At 42.1% G+C, this 26,237-nt stretch overlaps 1 protein-coding gene across 1 annotated transcript in view; it reads left to right on the top strand.

Annotated features, from left to right (window-relative positions):
* Positions 1 to 4,847: 4,847 nt before the first annotated feature.
* The window catches only part of CDH8 (cadherin 8), a 382,099-nt gene continuing 360,709 nt past the window's right edge, over positions 4,848 to 26,237 (top strand). The window contains exons 1-2 of the mRNA XM_025268779.3: positions 4,848 to 5,331; positions 20,163 to 20,613. Of these exons, the coding sequence (XP_025124564.3) occupies positions 20,362 to 20,613 (252 nt within the window). The 5' untranslated portion in view covers positions 4,848 to 5,331; positions 20,163 to 20,361. The remainder of the gene's footprint in view (positions 5,332 to 20,162; positions 20,614 to 26,237) is intronic.

Here is a 26,237-nt window from a genome sequence, read left to right as displayed (position 1 = left end):
AAAGAAACCCCTGAGAAAGGATTAGCATTTGTTTCTCAGTTTAGTAAATGAGTGATTTGTTTTTCATGCAAAAGCAAAGCACCTCTTTTGTTTTGCCAAACACTTCGGTGGAAATGACCCCTTTGAGGAAGGAGAAAAAGAAAAGCGGAGCAATTCAGGAATTAGGGCAGCGATTGGTAGAATATTTCTTTTCTTCTCTCCACCTTCCTCTATATAGCAACCTAAGCAGATATTGCACGCTAGAGGGCGCTTGAGGTGGGAAAAAAAAAAAAAAAAAAACAAAAAAAAAAACAAAAAAAAAAACAAAACCTTCCACATAGCTCAGATAGAACCAGTTGTCTGTGCAGGCAGGAAGGAAATGGCTACCTGAAAGCCTGTGCAATTTTTTTTTCCTCCAGGCAGCATGACTTTGATAAATGAACGAGCAAAGAAAGAATCTTTAGATAGTTTTATGCAGCTTTGACTAATAAAGAAATCATGTTCATATTCTCAGTAATGTAATTCCTTTTCAACTTCTTGGGACATTTGTCGAATGCATATGTAGTAGTGTCTTGTCCAGTAACCAACTTGATAACAAGTAACCAGAATGATAAACCCCATTTTAGACACAATAAGTCATGCTGATGTGCCTTCCCTCTCTTACATTTGTATTCCTTTATACATGTGTACTAATACATTAGTATAAGTGTGCAAATTCCAAATGATAATCATCTTCTATATCAGACTTAAGATCAATTAAATTTAATAGTGGCTTCCCTGGTGGCTCAGAGGATAAAGCATCTGCCTGCAATGCAGGAGACCTGGGTTCGATCCCTGGGTTGGGAAGATCCCCTGGAGAAGGAAATGGCAACCCGCTCCAGTATTCTTGCCTGGAGAATCCCATGGACAGAGGAGCCCAGCAGGATACAGTCCATGGGGTCGCAAAGAGTCAGACAGGACTGAGCGACTTCACTTTCTTTCACTTTCACTTTCTTTAATAGCCAAAGCAATCTGATATACCAAATTAATTGTATCTGGGGGCTCATAGTCTGGGGTAGGGGATTTTGGAAGGAAAACTCCCTCCATTTCTCTTCTTTTTAGGGCATGGTGTGAATAGTTTTTATTTTTTTCTTCTTCTTGGTTCCCGTGTTAAACAAGAGGGGTCTGCAATCTTAATCTAGCTGCTGTTCACTTTCAAGAAAACTAAAAACCAAAATCCACAATGAAACAACAAATGAAAATGTGTGTAGTCCACCAAACCTGGGATGGCTTATTTGATAGTTTTGTACCAGTCCCTTTAAATCTAGCTACCGTCCCTCCCCACACCTCCCACCAGTCAGTTTCTGTTTAGAAGCCAAATTGGAGCTTATCTCTTTTCTAACACCTGGGATGATGGGAGATAATGCCATTCTGAAAAACTTCTCCAAAATGCTCTCAGCACAGATGTAGTTTTCAGAAAGTGTTTATACCTTCACTTACTGAAAATATAATAGCAAGTTCAAGATTAGTAGTTACAGTCAATATTAAGAGATCCAGGTCTAATTTCAGGATAGCTAAAACCAGCAGCCAAGAGATGTAGAGCATCACAGCTCTGAATACAGTCCAGTGATGAATGTACCCCAAGAATCCATAATCACTTAAAACGGTTTTCCTAATCTTTCCATTCTTATGACTTAGGCTCAAATATTGGTAGTCAAACTAAAATTTCAAAACATTATTTTTTTACCTAATGGCACAGTTGTTATATCTTTTTATATTTTATATATATATATAATATACATATGTTTCTCAGGAAAGTACACTACTGATAATAAAATATGCACCCTCTCAAAAAAAAAAAAGACACAGTCATCTTCAGATTTTTAATTGGAATTCCATAAGATGAAATGTGAGAAAAGTTCTCTGAATTCCTAGAAAAGATCACATACTAATTGGTGTAATTTTTTGCCTTCTTCATATTTCACATTCTTTAGCTTTTTATTTTAAACCTTATTTTGAAATACCCTTGGTAGGTATCACATTGCAAAATCCTTTCATTCATGGAATCCACACTCCTCAGCCTTACCTTTAAGAGGTATCCCATGAATGAATTACTTAGTTAATCTAAATTTAAAAGCAATGCAATAAATCTGAAAGCTCTCAGTAATCATACCATGATACACATTTTTAAGTTAATTTTAGTTTTGTTTTTGTTTTTTTTTTTCTTTATCATGTACTGAAGAAGGAAAAGATGAAAAGTTTGAATTTTATCTCTGGCAGTAATAGATATGTTCCATTCTGCCATTTCCTGCTCCAACTGTAGAAGCTGGAGTCTTCCTATCTCTCCTTCCCCCTTCTGGTGGGGGCAGAGGAAGCCATCAGATTCCTCCCCACTCCAACTAATCAGTCCCTTGGTTAACTGTCATTTTTACTCAGAATTAGAAGAAAAGTCCCATTCCTCATGAAAAACAAAAGTGCCTTTTACTGGATGGAGTTACCCTCCATCTCATTCAACTGCAGAGACTCCTGTGCAGAACTGTCTGCCTGTCACTGAAACCCAGGCTGGAGACATTCTGCCTCTTCCTACACTAGCATCAGCCAGCCAGGGTTATCCTGAATGCTCTCCTCCCTCTCCTATTCCCCCAACAGCCACTGCCTCTCTGATTATACTGCTGCCCTATCAGATAACTCCTCAACTTTCCTCCCCCAGAATACTCTAGGACACATGCAATTCTAGTGGCCATCCTACAAAGCCTGTGTTACAGTCCTCTTCCTGCTAGAAGCCTGTCACTCTGAAGAGGACGTTGAAAGAAAACTATCTTAAGGAGTTAGGTTCTCACCATTGTGACATTACACTGCATCCTATTAAGAGGGGGTGGAATTGTTAAAGAGGCAAATGCCTTGTCTTTCAGTTTCCCTGATTATTTTAGAAATATCCTTATAGGGCTTTTTAACATTATCCTAATCCTCTTTCACACTGCTTAATCATCCCGGCCCTCTCCTAAGAATCAAGAGAAAATTAGTAAGAAATTTCTACTGCAGTGCTTTGAGTAGAGATTAGTGATATATAGAGAGAAGGGGCTACCTTGAAATCTAGATGGCCAAAAGTCAGCTAGGACAGTGTATTTAACTGCTCTGGGAATAAACATGGATAAGGTGAGTCAGAATAAACTCATTCTAACCCAAGGTAACTAAAGCCATTGGATTCTGACTTTCTTCACTTTGTCATTAAAATAGTTTTATTTCACCATTAAGAAGATGGGATTTGAGGATACTGTTTAGCTCTACCACTCTAGCTTGCTTTTGAGGTGACTTTGTTACTAGGAACAATTCCCAGCCTTCAGTAATACATAACCTTTGCTTTAATTCTCATAGACGTAAGAAGGTACCCTAAGGAAAGGTTCAGAGCATTTGTTCAAAGTGAAAATGAATGTCTGAAAATTAAGCATAGTCCAAGGTGTGATCTATTTCTCTATCCACTTGGGACTGTCCGGTCCAGAGGCAGTTATAATATGACTGAGGCATGACTACTGTTCCTTTTCCCAAGACAAAATTAGCCAATTTCTGAATACCCTGTAAACAGAGTCTGAGATGAGATCAGTTACTTAGTGACTGTCTCGTGGGAAAATACCCCCTGCTTCTCTTCACTTCTCCCTGCTCTGAAATAATTCAATTTCTTCCCTAAATCACCTAGAATGTGAAACAGATACTAGACCTATAGTCAGCATCCTTTTCAACATCTCACAATGGGATGGTAGATGCAACAGACACAAAAAAGTCAAAATTGCATAACTATTATAAGCATATTGTGTCTATTTTCTCATTCTCCTCACTCTAATTAATTGAAGTCAGACAGTACAAGCTTTACGGACCTCTTGTCTGGTTCTCCATACCCTTTCTTTTTTTTTTTTTTCCATTCCTAACTTTGTTCCCGGATAGTAAAACCCTTCCTCAAAGTTCAGCTTTAGTGCACAGAGAATGGACTAAGTGTTCTGTGGAGGGGAGTTAAACAAAGGAATAAGGATTAGCTCATAATAATTTTCACAAATTTTATTAAAAATAGCTGCCTATTTCTACGTGTTTGCCTCGCTGATGAGACGAAAAGAAATCTGGACCTCCTGATTCATGATTCCTCCTCTTGCATGGGCTCTGATCCATGGTGGGCAATTCTCAACGTTTGAGTGGAGTCCATCAAAGGACTCGAAAGCGCATCTCGTGGAGGAAGCAAAGGAGCTTGAAGTCTGGTGCCCGAGAGATTTGCAGGCAAGGGCACATTGAGAAGACCTAGCAGTCTCTCCTTTTATTCCCAAGCAAGTTCTGCTTTTTTCATACCTACTTACGCGTCCCTTGCGTCTGCCCGTCTGCGCTTCCTCATCCCATCTCCCTGAAGAAGTAGAAGCCCGGGGATATGAGGAATGCGCACCACCCACAGGACCGCGACATAGTGCCTCTAAACCACAGCGTCTGAGCAGCAGGCGTTGGTCCTACCGACACCCCACTCGGTCTGCCTGAGGATCTTGGCTTAAAGAGGAGACAAGACGCCCACGCGCACCCCTTTGCCCTGTCGCGTCCTCTTCCTCCCAAGGAAAACAGCCGTGGTTCACTGGGACGCTTTTCAAGACCTCGCTAGCCCCAGAGCTCCGGGAAGACTCAGAGAGAAAGCTCGCGGGTACACTCGTCCGCATCCTTTTGTAGTCTGCCAGCTCTTTTACCCTGGAGCCTGGCCCTCCGCGGGCGGCGCGCACCGCACGGAAGGGCGCATCTTCACCGAGTGGCTCCGGAGGCGGAGACGCGCTGGGCGCGCTCGAGAGCGAAGAGCGAAAAGTTGTGCGCCCACTTGGTAGCGGGAGAGAACCGAGGAGCGAGCGCGCCAGAGCGCCGGTGGGGGGAGGAAAGGAGGGGGCGGGGAGGGGGCCCGCTTACATGAATTTCCAAGTGGTAGACCTGCCTCTGCGCTCTGCCCAATGAGATCCGTCAGGGGAGGCACCCGACTCACTTTTCCACATCACTTCACAGTTACATTTGGCAGGCAGGCGGGCTTGCACGCCGGAGCGCTCAGCCCAGAATTAGTGGATCTATTTGGAATCTCCCTGCTTCTCCGAAGCTCATCTGCTGTCGCCGGTTCGTGCGCGGACGGTAGCGTCCACCCAGCGAAGCTGCACTTTGGGCTACAGACACGCAGAGCCCGGCGCGCCCGCCCCGCGTCTCAGCACCAAGCCCCGCAGCTCCGAGAGGCATGAACGCTATCCGGAGGCGCCTGCCCAGCGCGCGGGGACCGCTCGCTGTTCACCGCCCTCGGGAGCAGACCTCGAACCCCTCCGGCCATTAGTGAACCAAGAGGCTTGAAATTCGCCCGCGCGGAGCCCCTCAAGAGTGAGTGATCCTCCACCCAAACCCCTCGTTTTAATCCATGCCCCGAGGACCCAAAAGGGACCGTATTTTTTTTTTTTTTTTTAAGGAATACCCCTGCCCCTTCCGGCACCCTGCGCGCCTCCTTCCATTCGAATGGTGCGTGTGGGTTCGCTGCCCCAGTGTGGGGCTGAGCTGTATCTTCTTTCCTGCTATGCGCAGCTGATGGGATCACCTCAGGGTTTTACCTGACCATTTTTGCAACCTGCTCTGACAGCAGATCCCGGGGAAGAGCAAGCAGGCTGTGCCCCTCCAGCTTTCCTGCCGGGCTCCCTTTCTTGCGGTCGCCTGGCGATTTCGCCGCCTCGCGACACAGGCAGGCGCCGCTGCAGCCGCGCGCCTTCACTGCGGGGTCCGTGCGGTGAATGGGAAGCACCCGCCGCCGGCTGAGAGGCAAGTGCCAGCCGGAGCAGAAAGGAGGCGAAGGGGAGCGGGGTGGTGGTGGTGAGGGTGCCCTCTGGCTGGTTTGCCGCACCGCCCCAATCCCGAGGAGACGGAGGGCGACCCCCGCAGTGGGGCAGCGGGCCACGACTCAGCCGCGAGAGCCCCAGCCCACGGCTTTCCCACAAGTGGCTCCTCCAGCCCCGGGAAGCGCGGTGCGGGTTCCAAACTTGCCGGGCTCCCTGGCGGCCCCACGGCTCTGTGGACACCGAGATGGGGCCCCGCATCCAGGCAAGCCCCCCAGTGTCCTCTCCGAGCCCGCCAGACTGTGCTCACAGAGGCCTCCTGAGCCGAGCCGGGGACTCCCTCGGACTCCCTCTCCTAGCGCCGCCAGAGCACAGAGCTGCGCTTTCTGACAGCTCACTCCTCCCCATCCGCGAACCCTTGGGGTGGGGTGGGGGCGGGGGAGGGCGGGCTGAGCCCCTCGCGGGACCTGAGGAAAAGCGGATTCTTGCCCGGGTTCTGGCAGCGCGTAACAGGTTCATAAGGGACTTGATCCCCGTTCTCTCAGGCTCCAGCCAAGCCTGGAAGCCAGTGAAAATCTGCCGCCGCCAACGAGGATGCCAACAGGTATCCACAGTTGACTGTGCCTTTCCCTCTCCTCAAGACCAGAGCCTTCCCCATCCAATCTGGTAGAAACCTCAAAGTTTCGTGATCCCGAGACCCTTCCCCGCAGGCACAGAGCCGGCGGCAGGTCCGGGACGAGCCGTTCGTCTCCGCGAGCCGAGATGGCAGCAGTTTGCTTGGGCTGCTACATGTAAGAAATCAAACAACATTAATTGTTTATTGTTGCAAACGCACATTAGTCAGTAATGGAAAACCACCCTGGCAGCTGCTCACTTCAGCTCCAATTAAAGGATAGAGCTGATAATTAGGCAAGGGAGAAGGGGTCTTTCAACTTTACCACCCTTTCCTGAAGATTCCAGAGTTTCCTCTTTAAGAGGCAAGATTCGACCATGCCCTTAGCGCACCGGAGCTGTTCAGCCGATCAGCCGGCTGTTTTCTTGCACTGGCTTCACAGTATCTGTGGGCCGAGAATGGGAACCCGGACGCAGGAGAAGGTGCACTGGCCTTGCCCTCTGTAATGGGTACCACCGCGAAACAGATCGGAGGCACGGGGTAGGGGGGAGGTTGGGGCCCCTAGGAAGCGCCGGCCCTCTTTACAGCACTCCTGACAGCCATCTCAGTGGTTAACAACCCTCCCTAGGCTGTCACCTCAGGCTTCATTATAGGAGCTTTTCAACTGGAAAACTATGTGCTGGAAGGAGATATTTATGTAAGATTCGCAAGTGGGATTTTCCATCCATTCAACCTGGCCGCTGTACCTCACTGCATGCAAAATGAGCCCTGTCGTTCATGGCAAACACAACTGAAATTTCTGCCTGGTTTTTGCTTTTCATCAGTCGTGTCCGGTTTTGCAGGGGTTTTATCGTGTGTGTGTGTGTGTGTGTGTGTGTGTGTGTGTGTGTGTAAGAGATTGTTTTAACCAAGAGACCTTTAGAGGATGTTCTCTGAGGGTTACTTTTTTTTTAATCCCTCAAAGGGAGTTCTCCATAATCATCCTGTCCAGACATGTTTTTCCACTTCCCTGAGCTCTGTGGCTGAAAAAAATTCTAGGGCTCTCTCTCTTATTAAATAATAATACTACTAATAATATTCTGTAAATCTGCTTCAGCAGTTTGGAAGCCCCCCAATCGCATAGTCATTTCATGCTGGAGCACTCGCAGGATTTTAAATCATCTTTGATAAATATATATATATATATATATTTTTTTTTTTTCCCCTGGACTCTGAAGAGGGCTTGGAGTTGAGAAAATCTATTCTGAAAACCGAGAGGGGGCCCCGCAGATGCCCTGGGGACTGTTTCATTCAGGGCTGCTCTGTGGCAGTTGGCGCTCTTCATTCTGTCCCCCACGACATCCACATGGGCATCCAGGTATCCCATAGCCATCACAAACAAGCCTGATGTTTCAGAGGCACTGGCTAATGTTCTCTGAAATGTGTGCTGCAATGCTGTCATGCAAACTTTTTAACTGCTCCCCCCTTCAATCTGGATCTTCTATTTTCCAATTACTATTTAAAAATCAATTCTTCTGCCTTATAATCTATAGTCTCTTAAAACTCTCAAGACTCCAGATGAGGAAATCTTTCCACCCAAATCACTTAACATATTTTGGCTGCATTTTGGGTGTCCAAGATACATTTCTTGAGCTCCTGAAGGTGTTAAGAATTTAACTGAAGAACAGTTTTGTAGCAACCCTCACTGGAATAGCAGCTCCATTGGCCTGCTGTACATGTATCAACTGGATAAAGAAGGAAGTCTTTAACCTGAAAAAATAACTTTATGTGGGCATTATATGCTACTCTCTGGTCAAGACAGTATTCATCTAAAGCCACCGCTTAATTCAGCACTGAACACAGTAGAAGTAGCCAATGGCATTTCGCTCAAAGTAAAAAACAAATGAACAAAAAAAACAACAAAACAATCTGTGAAACATTCTCTGCAGGATGCAGTAGACCACTTGAGAAGGCATTTTGTAAAGGCTGTTATATAAACATACTCATGATGCAACATTTCCTTGTAAACTGAACAGATTTAAGGTCTGATGCTCCTGGTTAGCGGGGAGCACCTGATTCTTGGAACAAAGCAAGAAAAGTCCAAAGAATGAGGGTATAATGATTCTATTCAGGGAACTGTACCTCAGGGCTTTTCTCTCACAGTTCCTTTCTCTGTTTATGGGTGAGGAAAAAGGATCAAGCACAGACAGAAAAGTTAGAATCTGCACTTCATCGTCAACTATTCAGAAGTAACTTTATCATTAGAAGTAATTAATTCTCTAAAGACAAAATTAATAATCTTTATCATTTTTCTATTAAGCTAGTATACCTTACAATTTTATCAACATTCCAATGTGAGCAAAATTGCTGTGCACAAACAAAAGCTTTTCATGGATAAACCGACATTCAGTTTGTATTGCCAACCATTCTTTCTTACTCTATCAGCAACGTTTTGTGTCTGACAAATCAAGGGAGAAGCAAAACAGACTAGCCTTTAAATTATAGATGCAAACTAAGGTCCCAAGACTTTTTCAAAACTATTCTGCTCAATGGTGCTGTCGATCCTAGTTTCAATAATTTTGTATTTTTTACAACGTTATTCAGAGAAGCAAGGCGTGGGGGAAATGCAGTTTTTCTGTTTTCAACACTGTTGGCATTCACAGGTGAAATGGACTAACTTTGCTTTTTAGTTTGGGAAAGGCTTCTGTCTTTGGTGTATTGTATACCTCCTACAGAGCATAGAATTAAACCAAGGCTGATTCCTTTGCTCTGTATTAGGTGTTATTTACACACACACACACACACACACACACACAGAGCTTACTTCTAGAAAACCTGGAAATGTCTCTAGATAACTAACTCTCTTATTGGTTCAAGTAGGAGATTCCCTTTACCCTTTCATCTGCTTTAGATGATTTGATTTGCCCTCTAGGCTTCTTGGATTCATATATTGACTAGTATTTTAAAGCAAACACATCTGTCTGTGGTGTGGGAGGATTTTTTTTTTATAGAATCTCATAAATGTATATTTGTGGAATAGAATATTTTGATGGTCCGAGGCCATCCACTGATGTCGTGCGGCTTAATTAACCAAAGAGCCATTCGTCTGCTCTCTTTTGAGTCCTATGGAAAGCTGCTGATGATGTGGAGTGTGCAGTGTATCTCAGCTGCACTGTTGGCTCCTGCCTCTGGAACCTGCCTCCAGAAGTAACCAGGGGGAGAAAATTAGTTGAACCTGGCAACTTCAAAAGGTCAGAAAAGAAATAAGTTCAACGGATGCCATTCAGCTGCTTCTCCCATACGTTGCTGTGAACGAAATCTCCATCGCCTCTTCATGGCAGAGCATCCGGGCCAACGCTGTTTCCTTTTTCTCTCATGTCCCAAGCTTTTATTTCCTGAGTTTTAAATGTCATGTGCTATTCCCTATCACAAATATCATCCACCTTCTTGACTTTAGAAGTCTTGTTTTTTGTAAAGTTCTATTAGTAGGAGGAAATGCACAGAAGTGATTTTTCTGTATCTCTTTGGACACCATCATAAAAGAATAACACTTGTATTTGGAACCTTCAGTTTCCTTCCCTACTTTGCTTGTCAAAAACAACTACAAATGCTAAGATAAGGGTTGGTTGGGGGTACAGCATGGAATTAGTGCTAAGTCAACATTGATTTAATGCATTAACAATTAACAAGCCCTGTGCCTTTTTTTTTTTTCTAGGATATTCTCAGTAAAGGGGAGGGAGGGATACAAGTATATCTAAAGTCCAATATTGTGACAATCTACCTCAGTTTTCTGTATTAAAATTTCATAAATTGTCCCAAGTTTTTTCTTAGACCTAGATTTTCCCTTTTTTAAGAAGTCATTTTTATTCATGTTCCACAAAGCATTTATTTCTCCCTCAAAATCATTTTTAAAATGAGATGGACTTATAAAAATTAAGAATACTTCTAAGACTAGACTTGCGTCAAGAATGCTTTTAAACTCTGTGTGATAGGAAGTTATATTTTATTGGGAAAAATGCTCTAATTATGGAAGTCTTGCATGTGTAACTCAGTATCTGTACCTTTCCCTTGTGGAGAATTTATTAAAAAAAAAAACAAAAACCCAACGAGGAAACTAATTCTTCTTTCCTTCTTTTGCTCCCTCCCTCTCTTCTTTAATTTTTTAATATATATTGTATTTGAACAGTTCGCATCAACCTCATGTGAATTGCAATTCCGTGTCTGTTAGAAGACTCCTCTATATTGATTTTAATCAGCAGGGTACCTGGCCCTCACAAATACACACAGGAAAAAAAAGTTCCATCAGAAAGTCCTCATGGATGTACTTACTGATATTTTAAGCAAATGGAATGCACTTCAAAGAAATATTAAATGGAATCTTCTTAATTCTCCTATATCATTAAGTGAAAATGTTATTATACTATATTCATATTCTATTAGCAGTAGGGACCATATTTTCCATGCATTGTTTCTTTCTAAATGAATTCATGCATAAAATATGATTAGTTGATTCCTGATGTAACACAAATAACATAAAATAAGTAGATGGGGAATAATATGAATATCATTAAGGAATGCTTTTCTTTTTTATCTATGGAGCCTTATCTCCAAAATATAATGTAAAATTTGCAAAAGCACATTTCATTCTTTATTAGCCATTGCTGTTTCAGCTTGACAAATGGAATTTAACTTCTCTGTGTCCCAAGTATTGGCATCTTTAAAATGGGGATGCTCAGAATTATGAAAAAATAATTCAAATCTATTTTTATTGGAGTAGTGAAACAGGCTTGATCTTTGAATTTCACTAAAATATAACAGCTGAAGGAGGTACACTTATTTTAGAATCTGTATAAGCAATGTAATTTTCAGAAACTATACATTCAAAGTGATATCTAAATATCATTTTTGTCAAATGATTGCTTGCTATCCATTTACCTACCCATCATCTATGTCCATGTGGAGTTCATGGTAACAGTGCTTGTGGGTGGTTTTTAAGCTATAAAGTCTTTGAAACATGACAGAATGGAAGTAAGGTGCGCTTGTAAGGGTGGTTACTGCACAGTATAATCTAATTGGCAGAATCCTGACTTATTAGGCTGGGATATTTGGCTGCATTCCAGTTTCAGTATTGTAGACTCTGTAGCCCTGGTTATGTGTTATATCTGATTTTAACCATTTCCACATTTCTTTTTTTAATTTACTTTTCATTTGGAGGAAAATTGCTTTACAATGTTGTATTGGTTTCTTTCATACAACAATGCTGTTTCCACATTCTTTAAGCAGGAAGGGAGAGCTTCTAATTTTTAACCATCATCAGTCATACTAAAATTTCTTGAAACACATCAAGAATTTGCTAAATATTTTTTGGAAGAAGACACTACCTAAATGCAACCTCTAGTTAAGATTATCTTCTCAACTCCTGTCTGAGAAGTGTTTAGATGTCACTGTGTCTTCATCTTTGAATTAAGAGGGGCTTCCCACTTGAACCATTCCCATGAGAATATACTAGATGATTATGACATGCAATGGAATTTTTCTTGTAGGAGAGAAGAGTTTTTCAGTGAGTGGTTACAATTTGAAAGTGAGTAGTTCTGGTGTGGATGTGTAATTGTACTTTGTCCTTTGCACTTTACTCTTTGCCCTTTCAAGATTAATGATGATGGGCAATGCCACGTCTTCTTTGGAAAAGAGAGACATGGATGACCCCAGGGTGGGGGAAAGTTAAAAATACCACCCTTTAGTCCTACTGTGTAACACAGGGAGATATACTCAATATCCTATGATAAGCCATAATGGAAAAGAATATGAAAAAGAATATACATATATAACTGAATCACTTTACTGTACAGCAGAAATTAACACAATGTCATAAATCAACTGTACTTAAATAATTAAAAATATACCACACTTTAGAGGCCTCATAAAATTATTTGAAGACATTAAGTGTATAGTAACTGTGGATAGGAAAAGCTAGTTGTGAAATGCTGTTGTACTTATATCCCTCTTGGTTCATGCCATTAAAAAAAAAAAAAAAAGAAGCTGGAAAAAGTTATTTTATTACCTGTTTACACAGAGCACCAAAATTTTCCTCACTGATGTATCCAGCAAGAAATTGACATCAAATAGTTTTAAAAAAATTAGTCAAGGTTCTTTGTGAAACAGGTGAAACATTCAATAAATTGTAACTATCATTGTTACATTGACAAAAGAGTTTTTACAAAGCTTATCTCATTTAATTTTTTTCACCATCCTTCAAGTCAGTTCCCTCATCTGCCACTATTGAGATAAATTTGCCTAGGTCACTTATCTTAGGAATGATAGGACTGTGATTCAAAGAACTTCTGACTCCAGAGTCAAGGTTCTCAGCATCTGTGCCCCCACAGTTCAACTGTATTAACAAGATTGTTAAGGGTAAGATTGATTTCCTAGTGGTTACTCTGATTTAAAGGCATGTTGGTTTGCAACCTCGGAGTTTGCAGAGGGGGTAGGGGGTGAAATTCAAAGCCGACCCTTATACTTGGAGCTCCAGGAGAGACGGAAGAAAGAGGCAAGCCACTCCAGGTTGGTAGGTGGCAGTTTTAATAAACAAGGGAATGGACACTACATATGAGGCTTGATTTGGGCAACCACAAGATCTCTGCATCTGCTTGCTGGAATCTTAAAGTTCATTTACATGGAGATGTTCGTGGCGTTCAGTCTCATGTACCATCCAGATAACTCTCTCAAGGCTACATCTTTGAAGTGGCTGCTAATGCAGACACAGTGGGCAGGACATGCATTCCAAGGACAGGGAGCGGTAAGGAGCCTTTGATTGCCAGGGTCCAGCTCATGGATGAACCTGCGGTCACAGCTCCTCCATGACCTCCCCCAGCGGAGGGCCAGCACAAATTGTTTTCCCTCATTAGGTCTTTGGCTGTTAAACTTTGAGCAGGTGATTTAAAGACAGCAAAGGATGTGGCTTTTAAATGGAGAAGGAAGGATTTAGATTACACTTGAGAAATTACTTCCTGGCATGACTCTTATAGGCAAGGAAAGTGTGGGACTTAGATTCATAGTTCTGAGGTGGTTTCTAGACAGTTCTGCCTGAAGAAGATCCGACAGGATAGATTCAGCTTCAGTATCTTAACTAACCTTATAATTCTAAGAAAGTTCATTAAATAAATTTCTGAGCCTGTAAACACTAGAAAAAGAAACTTGACCCTCCTGTCTTTGTTACCCCAGTTCTGAGATGTCTATAGCAGGAAAGCTTCTACGTGAAGGACAGAGTTCTGACTCCATCTTGGGAAAGGATGAGGAGCTATCTGTCTTTGCCATGGTAACCAGTAATTATCAAACTTAAAGAAAACTAAAGCTTCCAGTAGAAAAAAACAATAGCATGTCAATAATAGCAAAAAGTAGAGTAGATTTGACAGCTATTATTCTGGGTGGTAAAACAAAGCAAATAATGTGCTTTTGGATAGACAGTTGGATAAATGTGTGATTTGATGCCAAAGAAAGATGTCCAGAAGTGTTGTGGTTGAGAGGAGAGATAATCCTGTGTGTGTGTGTAAATGAAAAAAAAAATTAAATTCTGTTCTGCCGAGGGAATTTGGTCAGGGCATTCTGAAGGCTTTAAGAAAGGTGATTCTCCTGCATTATTAATATCTGGACACACACAAGTATTGTTTGTCTCTAGTTCTCCAGGGCTTGGCATGAATCTCCCTGGCCCGCGGGCTGAATCGCGTACCCTGTGTTGCTGAAACACCACTTTGAATTCAATGTGCATTTACCTGTTTTGAAGCAGCCTGCTAATGGCTCTAAATTCAAGGTCAGAAACATTTTTAATAGAAACTCTCTGGTCTTGTGTGTCATTTTTGCTTCCATGAAATATTGTGGCCACTAAGCCCAGTGGATAATAAAAGCATAATTTCCTGTCAACCACAATAATCTGCAGGATTGAATTCTGAAGTGTCGGTAAAAGCCCGTTTTTATTTTAGGCTTCAGAGTGTGGCTTATCGTTGGAAACTGCAATCTTTGTTGTTTACCAAGTCAGTGGTGCAGTAATATTTTTGCATAATGACTTATCTGAAAGTTTTTTTCTTTTTAACCTCAAAAAAAAAAAAAAAAAAAAAAGTTGAACTCAGTGGGGTCAGACCAGGCTGTAATTAAAGCTATTTCTAAAATGTAAGTGTGAATGAAAAGCAGGATTGTAAGTATCTTACCTAAGACAAAACATCTTCTTATGGGGGAATTCTAGTTACTTCTTTGTAAGAATTCCAGAGGGACTGTAAAATCTCTTCATCTCACTCTTGGGGTGTAAATCAATGCAGCAGCATTATAATAAAGTGGATTGCTTGGCCAGACATACATACTGTGGTTAGAAAATCTAAAAATACATTGATTTTTTTTTACCCAAGCTTTACAACCTCACTCAATTTCTTCTTCCTTGCGTAGAGTTAAGCAGTTTGTGTATGCAGCTACTATTACAATGTTTATTAATTCTGATAACAGTGACAGGACATTTGGTTGCATCTCAAGAATTCCTATAGCTGTTCTCTGATCATCTAAGAGGACAACATTAGCTCTGCCCATGGCAGAGCCCCGCATATAATCAGTACAGTTCTGATTATCACAGGAGAATCCCATTTCTCTCCTAGTAATAGACTTCGCTGAAGTGAAGGTCAAGTCTCAACACCCCCTAATAGCATGCGTGGGAACACACTGCTTATTGGAGCAGTTTTTCCAGTGTCCCATATGGAGTGGGTTAAGTATAAAAGTTATGACATCATGCAAAATCTCATTTATTCATACATTCTATGGCTGGTTTTCCCAAAGTCTGATATATGTCTATTCCCAGGTAGGAAGTATTTTATGGGCATGCCATTTAATGACACTGAGGAGGAAGTAACTTTCGTACCACACCACTGAATCTTTCAAGCCTTCATAAGAAGGAGGTCTGAGTTAGGTGGTTTTATTCCTGCGAACTCTAGGCTTCTCCAGCTACCGCATCTGCCTCACAGATGAGGTTATTACAAATGCAGAGTTGCAAGCCCCACTCTAGACTTACTGGATCAGAATCTGCATTTTAGAAAAATTTCCAGGATTTGTATCCATATTACAGTTTGAGAAGCATCACCTAGGGGTATGCTGGAGGAAACTCTTACTTGACTAAACCAGAGCTGTTTCTGGTTTAGAAACTTTCGCCAATTGCCATATCTGGTTAGTGATCACATTGAAAACTTGAAATTGGTCACGGTGGAAGTATTTATATCATGGGAATAAAAAAATCAGGGATTTTTTTTCTTTCAGATAGCCACTTGGTAAATATTTAACTGCACACCCGTGCCTCTAACTGTTGCTTGTCTTCCTTTTCGACAAAGAGGGACACAACCTCAGGCTCTGACTGTATTTAGTTAAATGAAAATTAAACATTATTTAAAATACCAATCTCACTGTGCTTCCAGTTGCTGTCTCCCATACTCTCACCAGGTGGCTCAGTGGTAGAGAACCTGTCTGCCAGTGCAAGAGACTCAGGAGACGCAGGTTCAATCCCTGGGTTGGGAAGATTCCTTGGAGGAGGAAATGGCAACCCACTCCAGTATTCTTCCCTGGAAAATCCTATGGAAAGAGGAGGCTGGTGGGCTACAGTCCATAGGGTCACAAGAGTTGGCCATGACTGAGCATACCATCATTGTGGAATGGCACTTATTTTTATGCCTTAGAGCTTTCGAAATTGAACACACTCTTCTCTTTACAAAGCTCTGACAGAGAAGAGGATGTCAATTTGACATGTAGTCAAGAGACCATAATTAGAATGATGTTGTGGGTAGCAGGGAGATACCATGGCCATGGATTAGATAATATGACAAGAAATGATTTGAAAACTACCCTCAGTACTCTTGTTCATTGATTGACTTAAATAACCCTTTGTACTTACCCTCCCCTTTTTGGGTTATTCCTTTTCGATGGTTAAGGCAGTGAAGATGAGTGGCATACCCATCACTCTGTACTACCCTAACGTTTCTCAGACTGAATAGGATATTCCACGTATTCATTTCTTAGTCTTTACCTTGGCTCTTGGCTTCCTGAAGATAAGAATTCTGATATGTTTGCTTCCCTTGCCTCTGTGCCTGACCCACAGTATAAGCTCATCAAATATTTAAATAACAAGAGGAGGGATTGTGGTAAGAAAGAATTCTAAAGTTGGATTCCCTAGATTCAAACAGCTGTTTTCTCTTTACTGAAGGTGTTCTTTGGGCAAGTCATATAGTTACTCTGCACCTCAGTTTTGAATAAAACTTATTGTGGCTTATAAGTACTGTGCCTTGTAACAAAACTTACAAGGTGCAGTAAGTTTTATCTCACTGCAAGATCCTGTGTTCATGGATACTATCTGGGGTTATGCATATGTTCTTGATTGATTAATCCCTTTATTCTAACTAGTGAAGCTATGCCATTGTATAAAGCAGTTTCAGGGCCTATTATTACTTTTTACCTGATTCTGACGAGTTCAGGGAGGAATTGTGTCACATTCCATCCCGAGTGGCTTGGTGGCAATCTATCTGCTTGGTGGCTTTCATCAGGGAAGTGTCTATTAGGACTTTAAATTGGGATTAAACTGCTTTAATCCCAGAATCATTAACAACAGAGCAGATGCCAGAGAATACTTGCAGAGTATTTGGCACAATTTAAAAATAACTGTGCATTCTTAATCACTTTACCAAAATTATCACTTGTAATCTTCAAAATAAACCAGCTAGGTAAATAGCATTCTAGTTTTTTGTTTTGTTTTTTTTTTTTACTTGACCCCCAGTTATGCAACTGGTAAAGGTGGCTCTCTGGCTGGAATTCAAACCCCAGGCTGGCTGGAGCTAGAGGAAACTCACAACCATCTCATGGTTCTCCCTCTATAGCACTCAGGTGATCAGAGGATGGTCTACATGAGCATTCAGGTATGGCCCAGCATGAAGCAGGGTATGTTCGGAGAGAAGTCTTTTTGCCCCTGAGAAGTGTTTAGGCTGAGCCTCCATGATTAAAATGAGTATTCCCTTCCATCCAATATGGTCCAGCTCTTCTCTCACCAGCATCACCCTCGTCCACCCACATCCCACCTTAGGGAGGATTCTTCACTGCCTTTGTAACTCTCATGCCTTTACCTTTCCTGCAGAGGTCACACAGCTTATTAACTCTTTGCTCCTTTGACTTTTTTTTAACTGAAGCTTTTCAAGGGCAGAGATGGTATCAGGACCACTTCCTCAGTCTGGCTCAGGAGAACAAGCATCACAGCTTAGTAAGTGCTTCCCAGGTTCTGGGTGCTTCATCTGAGTCTTGTTTCTGAATCACCCTGCTAAGTCACTTCAGTCGTGTCCGACTCTGTAAAACCCCATAGACAGCAGCCCACCAGGCTCCCCTGTCCCTGGGATTCTCCAGGCAAGAACACTGGAGTGGGTTGCTATTTCCTTCTCCAATGCATGAAAGTGAAAAATGAAAGTGAAGTCGCTCAGTCGTATCTGACTCTTAGCGACCTCGTAGACTGCAGCCTACCAGGCTCCTCCATCCATGGGATTTTCCAGGCAAGAGTACTGGAGTGGGGTGCCATTGCCTTCTCCGCTGAATCACCCTACTGCTTGGAAATTAGGAATTATTCTTACTGCCATTTTGCAGAAGAGAAAACAGAAGCTCAGAGAACTTAGTTCTTCCCATTATTACAGAGACAGCAAGTCGGGTGAGCTGGGATTCAAGCCCAGGATTTTCTGCCTGTAAAACAGACAGTCTGGGGAGTAACACACTAATCCTGCATCACTGTTCCCGCCCCATGTTTAGGAGATTGCATGGCACGTAATGGGTGTGCTGTACATGCTAAGTATTTTAAGTTTAAACACTGTTTAAGTGGATTGACCATTTAGAAAACTGTTGATATTGAAGGGATTTTTTTTAATCAAGATCTTTCAACTTTTGTTTTAAATTCGAAAGGCCTGTTCTCAGATGGGATGAGACAAGGTCTTCATGGAAATCTGCTATACAGGAAGGCTGATCTCCCTGCTGGTACTGCAGTTTTAGGGAAAGCTGGGGGCCTTGTTCTGGACTCTCTTTGCTCTGAATTATTTCCTGTTGAAAGTTTTTCTTGCCTTCAGTTTCCATTGCAACTGCTGTTTGCAGGGATTCTCCTGTGCCCTTATCAGGGTGGAGCCTCTTTTGAGGTATAAAGAGAGTCCCAGTGATGGAGCTGAGCCCAGGCGAAAAGTGATAAGCAGGTCGATTCTATTCACCACCTTGTTAGATAGGATCCTGCCTGTCTTTGCAGCAGGATCTGAATCTGCCCCTTACATCTGGCTTTGCTAAGACCACTCACTAGCTAAGCCAATGTTAAGGACTTTCTTGCTTTCCCATTCTGAGCCAGAATGGAACCAGGGACATACAGGGGAAAGTTTCTCTACCCCATTATGAATTCCCTGAGCCAAACTATTCCCCATGGCGTTCCGAGGAATTATTTTCCCATTTAATCTAATTCAGCTAGACTTCTCTCTGGGATGTGTGGGAAACATTATTTCTTTAAAAATAATTTTTTTGAGAGGGAAGAAACACGTTTTGCCACACCGAAGGTAAGCAAAAAAATGTATTTGACACCTCAAATAATGGGGATTTTTTTTGCGCATCCCTTTCTGAAATCTCCTCAATTGAAAATTGTATTTTTACCATATTTCATTCCCAAAGGAGCTTTTCATAATTTAAATCTCCTGTTCAACTGTACATTTGGAATGGGAGCCTTGACACTGTCCTGATTATAACATACATGCTGGACGTTATAGAATTTCTCTCTGGGAGCATTCTAATTTTATTCACTCATTATTAGCATCCTGGCAGAGAATTGTATTCTGCAGGCTGAGCTGGACAATCCCTTCTGATGGGCTGTGGCAGCTAAGACCGTAACAACTGGGGCTATTTCCCTTCCTGTTCTCATTTGTAGATTTTTTTTTTTTTAATTAACCATTGAAGCTAGTTTCTTCACATAGCGCAGCCCAAAGAGAACTAGAACTTCTCTTTAAACTGGAGGGTGGGGAAGGAGACAGAGAAGAGAAGGAAGAAAAGCAGGAAGACATGAAGGAAGGAAGAAAGACTTGCAATTTCTACAAGAATGCAGGAGGGGTACACTGGCAACACCCACGCTTGCGTTACAACCAAAGACTGCGAAAAAAGCGTGAAAGTGATGGAGAGAGAAAAGGGAGGGAGGCATGAAAGAAAAAGGAAGGGAGAAAGAAGGAAAAAAAAAACAAGGAGGAAGAAGCAAATTTCAAGGACTTGAAGCAGTTTTTGATAAATAGCAGATAACAGAAATTAACGTTGTGTTGCGCTGCTGTGCTCAGTTGCTAAGTCCTGTCCAGTCTTATATGCGTGCGTGCTCAGTTGTGTCTCTTTGCTACCCCATGGACTGTAGCCCACCAGGCTCCTCTGTCCAGGGTAGTTACCAGGTAAGGATACTGGAGTGGGTTGCCATTTCCTCCCCCCAGGGGATTTCCTGACCGCCGTCACCCCCACCCCACCCCAGATACCTAACCCATGTCTCTTGTGTCTCCTGCACTGGCAGGCAGATTCTTCACCACTGCGCCACCTGGGAAGCCAACAAAAATTAATACGAATATCTGAAAGCTTATAGTATAAAAAGACCTGTGAGCCTACTTATTCTCAATCTATATGGATCCACTTTCTTAATTCAAGGCTGTGGGAAATGTTCATTCACATGCTTTTGAAAAGCAGTGATTTTGTTTTAAAACCTGTTGGCAGTGGATCATTATTTTTCTCCCTCCTTGTTTTTGCAGGAAATTTCAATGAGAAGGACAGCCCATGGATCGTGGTCTTAGAAAAACTGCGTAGATGATGTCTGTTTCCTGTGCTGTAAACACGTGGCAGGGCTGTAAGTAAATGCTCAGCACCGCATGATGAATTGGATGGCTGCAGACCGGAGGCAAAAAAAGTAATTGTCTCATTTTCGTGGTGATTTGCTTAACTGGTGGGACCATGCCAGAACGGCTAGCGGAAATGCTCTTGGATCTCTGGACTCCATTAATAATATTATGGATTACTCTTCCCTCTTGTATTTACTCGGCTCCGATGAATCAGTCTCCGGTTCTAATGAGTGGATCCCCATTGGAACTAAACAGGCTGAGTGAAGAACAGCGGATTTTGAATCGTTCCAAAAGAGGCTGGGTTTGGAATCAAATGTTTGTCCTGGAAGAGTTTTCTGGACCTGAACCGATCCTTGTTGGCCGGGTAAGCTTCGTTTTTAAGATCCCAATTTTGGGATCTTACTGGTCTCTAGATCTTTAACATTAGGTTTCTCACAGTTGTTGCTGCACTTAGCTGTAAGTACTTTTGGCCAGATGGTTAGTTCATTTACCTCTTGGTTTCTTTAGGAATATGAATAATCCCACAGTAACAGATTTAAATGCAGACAAATTGCTTTTCTCTGGAAAGCTCATCCTCCCCACCTCTCCCACCCTCCCCATCTATTATATCATAGCTATAATAACACTTGTGTAATGCATACACAAATAAGCATTCTCATTCTCACTTCATATAAAAAGTCTGCATGCCAAACCTCTTCTGTAGCTTACAGGACTTGGAAGATGTATACATTTTTGCTCAGTTTGAATTTCTACCACCTGGATTCCTAAGATGTTATTTTGTCCCCTTTTATTCTGAGGCTGTGTATCTCCAATTGCAGGTAGACTTTTCTCCTTTTTTTGTTGTTATTCATTTGTTGTTTCAGTTATTAACCTAGGATGGAGAAAGGTCGATTCTTGGAGTGGGTGCTTAGCAGTGCTTTGTACTTATGATCATTCAGTGATTTTGCAATAGGATATTGATTTATTCATTGGCAGGTGGAATCAAATGGATAGAATCAAAGTTTTGGTTTGGTGATGTGTGTGTGTTTGCACATGTGTATGTGCACGTATGTGTTAGACTGGGTTTACATTTGTTTTGCTGTTGGCAAGTTAGACAAGTGTTCCTTGTTCTGATGATAGGCACTGCGTGATTTACACAGTCTCACTGTGGGTTGTTGAAGACTATACATGTTTTTTTCCTCAGAATTATTCATAAACTTCTGTTAATTTGGGCACATACCATCATTGTAGGTAGAATTCCAATTATGAGCCTGCCAAGCACTGATTTTCCTGATAAGTCAGATTCAGAAGTGAATCATGCCAATACTATGTGTTTCCCAAATGCAGTGATAGAAAAAAAGAATTAAATATTGAGCTTCAAGACGTGGTGTCTCACTGGAAACTTCTGATCCCATTTGTGCTTGCACCTCATTGTCTTGCAAAGCAGATTGAGCCTCCCCAAGGATTATGCTTTTTCACTTCATGTAGTTTTGCTTGGGCAAGGGAAATCCAGAGGAGGTGGTGTCAGGAGTCATTTGGAGAGCACCTATTATTGAGGCAAACACATTTTTAGGTGGTTAGGGGCCTGTTGATGAACAAACCAATGACCCCTGCCTTCAAGGAATTTGCATTCTGGTCAATATTGTTTTGTATTGAGCACTATTATTAAAGCACTCTGTGGGCACAGTCCTGATTGATTCTAACAGTAGCTCCCTCCCCCAGCCGTGTATACATATATGTGTTTATGTGTGCATACATACACATATACAAACAATATATGAATAAAACACATCTACGCTCCTTTCTTTGTCAAAATACAAAAATGATTTTTTTTGTATGCCTGATGCACACTTAGGTAGCAGAACTGACTGGAGGCTATTTATAGACGTAACGCATCCCATTACTGTGACTTCATATATTTCCCTGCAGAAATGTTAATGTGTTTGATTAGAGGCTACTGCCCCAGACTCTGCTGAAGGTTTTACTTACTATACAGTTTATCTACCTTAAAACGTTTCTAAATGGGAAAAGTTCTCATTTGCAAAACATCTGGCCCAGTGGGTTTTGCACAGGGGCTTCTTGACCACGTTATCTCTCTCTCTCTCTGTCTCTCTCTCTCTCTCTCTCTCTCTTTTATTTTGGTGAGTGCAGAAATTGAGACTTGGATTAATAAAGCAAACCAAGATCGTAGCACTAGTAAATGATCTGAATCTGAATCAAGTTGAGGATTCCCAAGGCCGTAATTTTATCCACTGGATCCAATTACATTTTAGTGACTAGTTACCATGTTTTTAAACCATAATTTGCACTTAAGAATTATTGAGTATAGAATGCAGAGTTCTTAAATTCTTACTTTCTGGATATTCAGACTTCTTATCCAGCCCTCTGACAAGGCATTTTCATGCCGCATGAAATTCTGGATATGCAATACATGCACACATACATAATTGATGGGTATTTTCTGCCTGTTTTCTGTTAGTTAACTCTATGGAGGTCTATCACACTGTTGCTGTCTTGTGTAATATAAACAAACAAACTTGCTATCCCCAGAAGAACTTTCCATTTTTACCTGAATATAAAAAGTAATTAAATTGGGATTTGTTTTGGAGTCAGGATCTAATGACTAATTTTACCTCCATTGTTTAAATGTAGCGATAGAGAGAGGCAAACAATGCAGTATTTACTATCCTTGTGTGACATAATAGTACATGAGAGGAGAAGGAAATGGCAACCCACTCCAGTATTCTTGTCTGGAGAATCCCGTGGACAGAGGAACCTGGTGGGCTGCCGTTCATAGGGTCACACAGAGTCGGACATGACTGAGATGACTTAGCATGTATGCATGCATTGGAGAAGGAAATGGCAACCCATTCCAGTATTCTTGTCTGGAGAATCTCGTGGACAGAGGAACCTGATGGGCTGCCGTTCATAGGGTCACACACAGTCGGACATGACTGAGATGACTTAGCACGTATGCATGCATTGGAGAAGGAAATGGCAACCCACTCCAGTGTTCTTGCCTGGAGAATCCCAGGGACAGAGGAGCCTGGTGGGCTGCCATCTATGGGGTCTCACAGAGTCAGATACAACTGAAGCGACTTAGCAGCAGCAGCAGCAGCAGTACTGGAGAAATTCATGCTTCTTTCAAGGACAGAAATGTTGCTAGTAAACCCTAGGATTTTTTTTTCTGGCGGTGTTGCACAGCATGTGGGATCTTAGTTCCCCTGATCAGGGATCAAACCTGTACCCTCTGCATCGGAGGCACAAAGTCTCAACCACTGGACTGCCAGGGAAGTCCCGAACCCTCGGATTTTGAAATGGCCAAGATGATTCTGATCGTTGATGTACTCCTCTTTCTCTAATCCTGGACACAGCCAGTTCCTAAATGACTGTTCCGTCTGAGTTAATCCTCTTTTCTGAAGAACTTTTCCTGCAAACATTTCCAGTCATGTATACTTCCCCTTAAAGAAAATTGCTCCTGAGTTATTATGGCTTAGCCTTTGAGGGACTTAGGTTGTAGCAGAGTCTAAAAATGCATTTCAGGTGACTGCTGCAGGTGATGAGGCAGGCTGAGTGTGGGATGATCCGTATCGGGGTGCCCACTGGCGCTTTATACCGTTTTATCTGTGTGAATGCTCTTCCACGTCTGTCTAAACGCTCTTCCACATCTGACTCTGAACCACTTCATTGCTGAGCTTCTCCCCAGGAACTGGCTGAGAAGCAGTAGTTACTCAGGAGCATACCTGCTCTTTAAAAGGCCCTCCTGCGAGTCACCATAGTGGGAGCCTCGGGCTTGGCAGACTGAGTTCAAGCTCAAGGGCAGAGTCAGTGTTTGAGTGATTGGCTCTTCAGAGTTTCACATACACCCTCACATCCTTCATTTCTGTTTTTATTCTATTGGTAGGCAGCTGGATGCAGAGAAAAAACTAAGTCTTAGAGCTGGACTCTGCGGAGGTTTGAGTACTTTGCCACTTTCTGGATATTTACCTTAGAAAAGTAACCAAGCTCCTCAAGGGTTAGCCAGATAAGGTAAATACAAGTAGATAAGAATGACTAAAATAAGGCAGGCATAGTGTCTGTACATATTGTAGGCATGATTGTATTCTTAAGTGTGTTCGTGTGTGTGTGTGTGTGTGTGTGTGTGTGTGTAGTTGGAATGATGGACAAAGAAACTACAACTACATCACTAGGTGAGCACAGGACTCTGGGAGCCTAATGAGGGGCCCTTTCAATGAGCCCAGGTTGCTTAGGATGAAGGTGATGGTTGATATTTCCATGTGTCTTGAAGGGTAACTGTCATTTAGCTTAGCGGCGTGGGCTGGAGTAGGAAGTTAGGAGCCCCTCCCTGGTGGAAATGTTTATGCAACGTCGTGGGAATAGGATGGGATGACTGAGTGTCCCCTCCATCACAAGCAGCATAAGCCTGCATATGTTCCATTGAATTAAAAAGAAGTTGAATTTTGTATTCTTACAGAGCCTTCTCTGCCCCATTCTGTCTAAAATAGAACTGTTCCATCTCTGATATTTCAAACCCTTTGACTATGCTTTATTTTTATTCCTTCCTGAAGACCACTATCTCACATCACCATACTTTATCTTGCTTCTGATTTGTCACCTACTAGAATGTAAGTTCTACAAAGAAAAGGATTTTGTCTTTATTCTTTACTGAATATCCCCAGAACCTGGAACTCTGCCTGCCTATGGGGAGAGCTCGTAAATATTTTGCATGAATAAGTGAATGAATAATTCATCCTAAAATGGAGGAATTTATAAAATAAGATAAATCAGCTTTTATATCAATAGTATTTTTCAATTAGGAGACAATACATTGCTTTCATGTTATCCACTCCTGTTGGGATTTTAGGGACTTGCTAGGTAGTTTAAACATTGTTTCTAGACATTGATTTTAAGTCTTTCTTTGAAATAGTAATAGTGATAAGAATCCTTGATGGCTTTGGTGGTAAAGAATCCACCTGCCACCCATGGGTTCGATCCCTGGGTTAGGAAAATCCCCTAGAGTAGGAAATGGCAACCCACTCCAGTGTTCTTGTCTGGGAAATCCCATGGACATAGGAGCCTGGCGGGGTGCACTTCATGGGGTCGCAAAGGGTTGGAAATAGCAACTAAAAAACAACAACAACAAATTTGTCAAAGCAAGTCTTTTTATGAAGACTGCAGATTCTTCTCTTTGGAGGTTGTCCCCTTAGCCATAGCATGAAGCAGTGCAGCCTGGAAGTTCCATTATCTTCCAATTCATCTAGAAACTTATGTCACAAACTAGACCCAAAATCTTTCTGAATATCTGAAAAGCAAATAACAGACTCCACTCCTGCCTCCAGCTCTCTGTGGAGCAAGATAGTTCAGAGCCTGTTGGTATACACATAAATACTTTGACTTCTATACTGCCCAGAACCTCCTGTGTTGACTTTCTCTGCCAGTTCTGGAAGAGAATAATGTGGTACACCCTTCACCCTGTATTCTTATTTGCTCTGGTCTTAGAAAAGAAAGATGGAAAACCCATGGTAGTTTTTCGTAAGTCTTGTAACTGAGACAAAAATATTATCCTTGGGATGAAATGTGCATGGATTCTTTAAGCTGGGCTGCTTGATGCCATCCTGAAAGCTCTTGCCTGTGAGTCAGGAGGGTGATTGATCAGATCATTCCACAAATATTTATTGAGCAGCTACTATCTCCTAAGTGTTCTTGTCTATGGATTCTTAACCCTGAGCAAACATAGATCCATGCCCTCTATCAGAATGGGCTACTAGGGAGAGACAGATGTTTAGAAAACAATCACAAAAACATATGTCAGGTTAAAACTGAGGTCAGTACTCTGGTGTGGAGGCCCATACAGAGGAAGCTATTTTGTTTGGTGGGATGATGGAAGCTTCCCTAAAGGTTCCCATAACCAGGTGAACCAGGGTGCAGAGCTGAAAAAGACAACATTGACCCAGAAGACATAATATATGCACAAGGCCATTTAAGGAGCTGAGACTGGGTCTGGGTAAC

This window comes from Bubalus bubalis, chromosome 18 (genome assembly GCF_019923935.1).
Source record: "Bubalus bubalis isolate 160015118507 breed Murrah chromosome 18, NDDB_SH_1, whole genome shotgun sequence".
Lineage (NCBI taxonomy): Eukaryota > Metazoa > Chordata > Mammalia > Artiodactyla > Bovidae > Bubalus > Bubalus bubalis.
The sequence above is the reverse complement of the archived record's forward strand: the minus strand, read 5'-3'. Positions and strand labels throughout refer to the sequence as shown.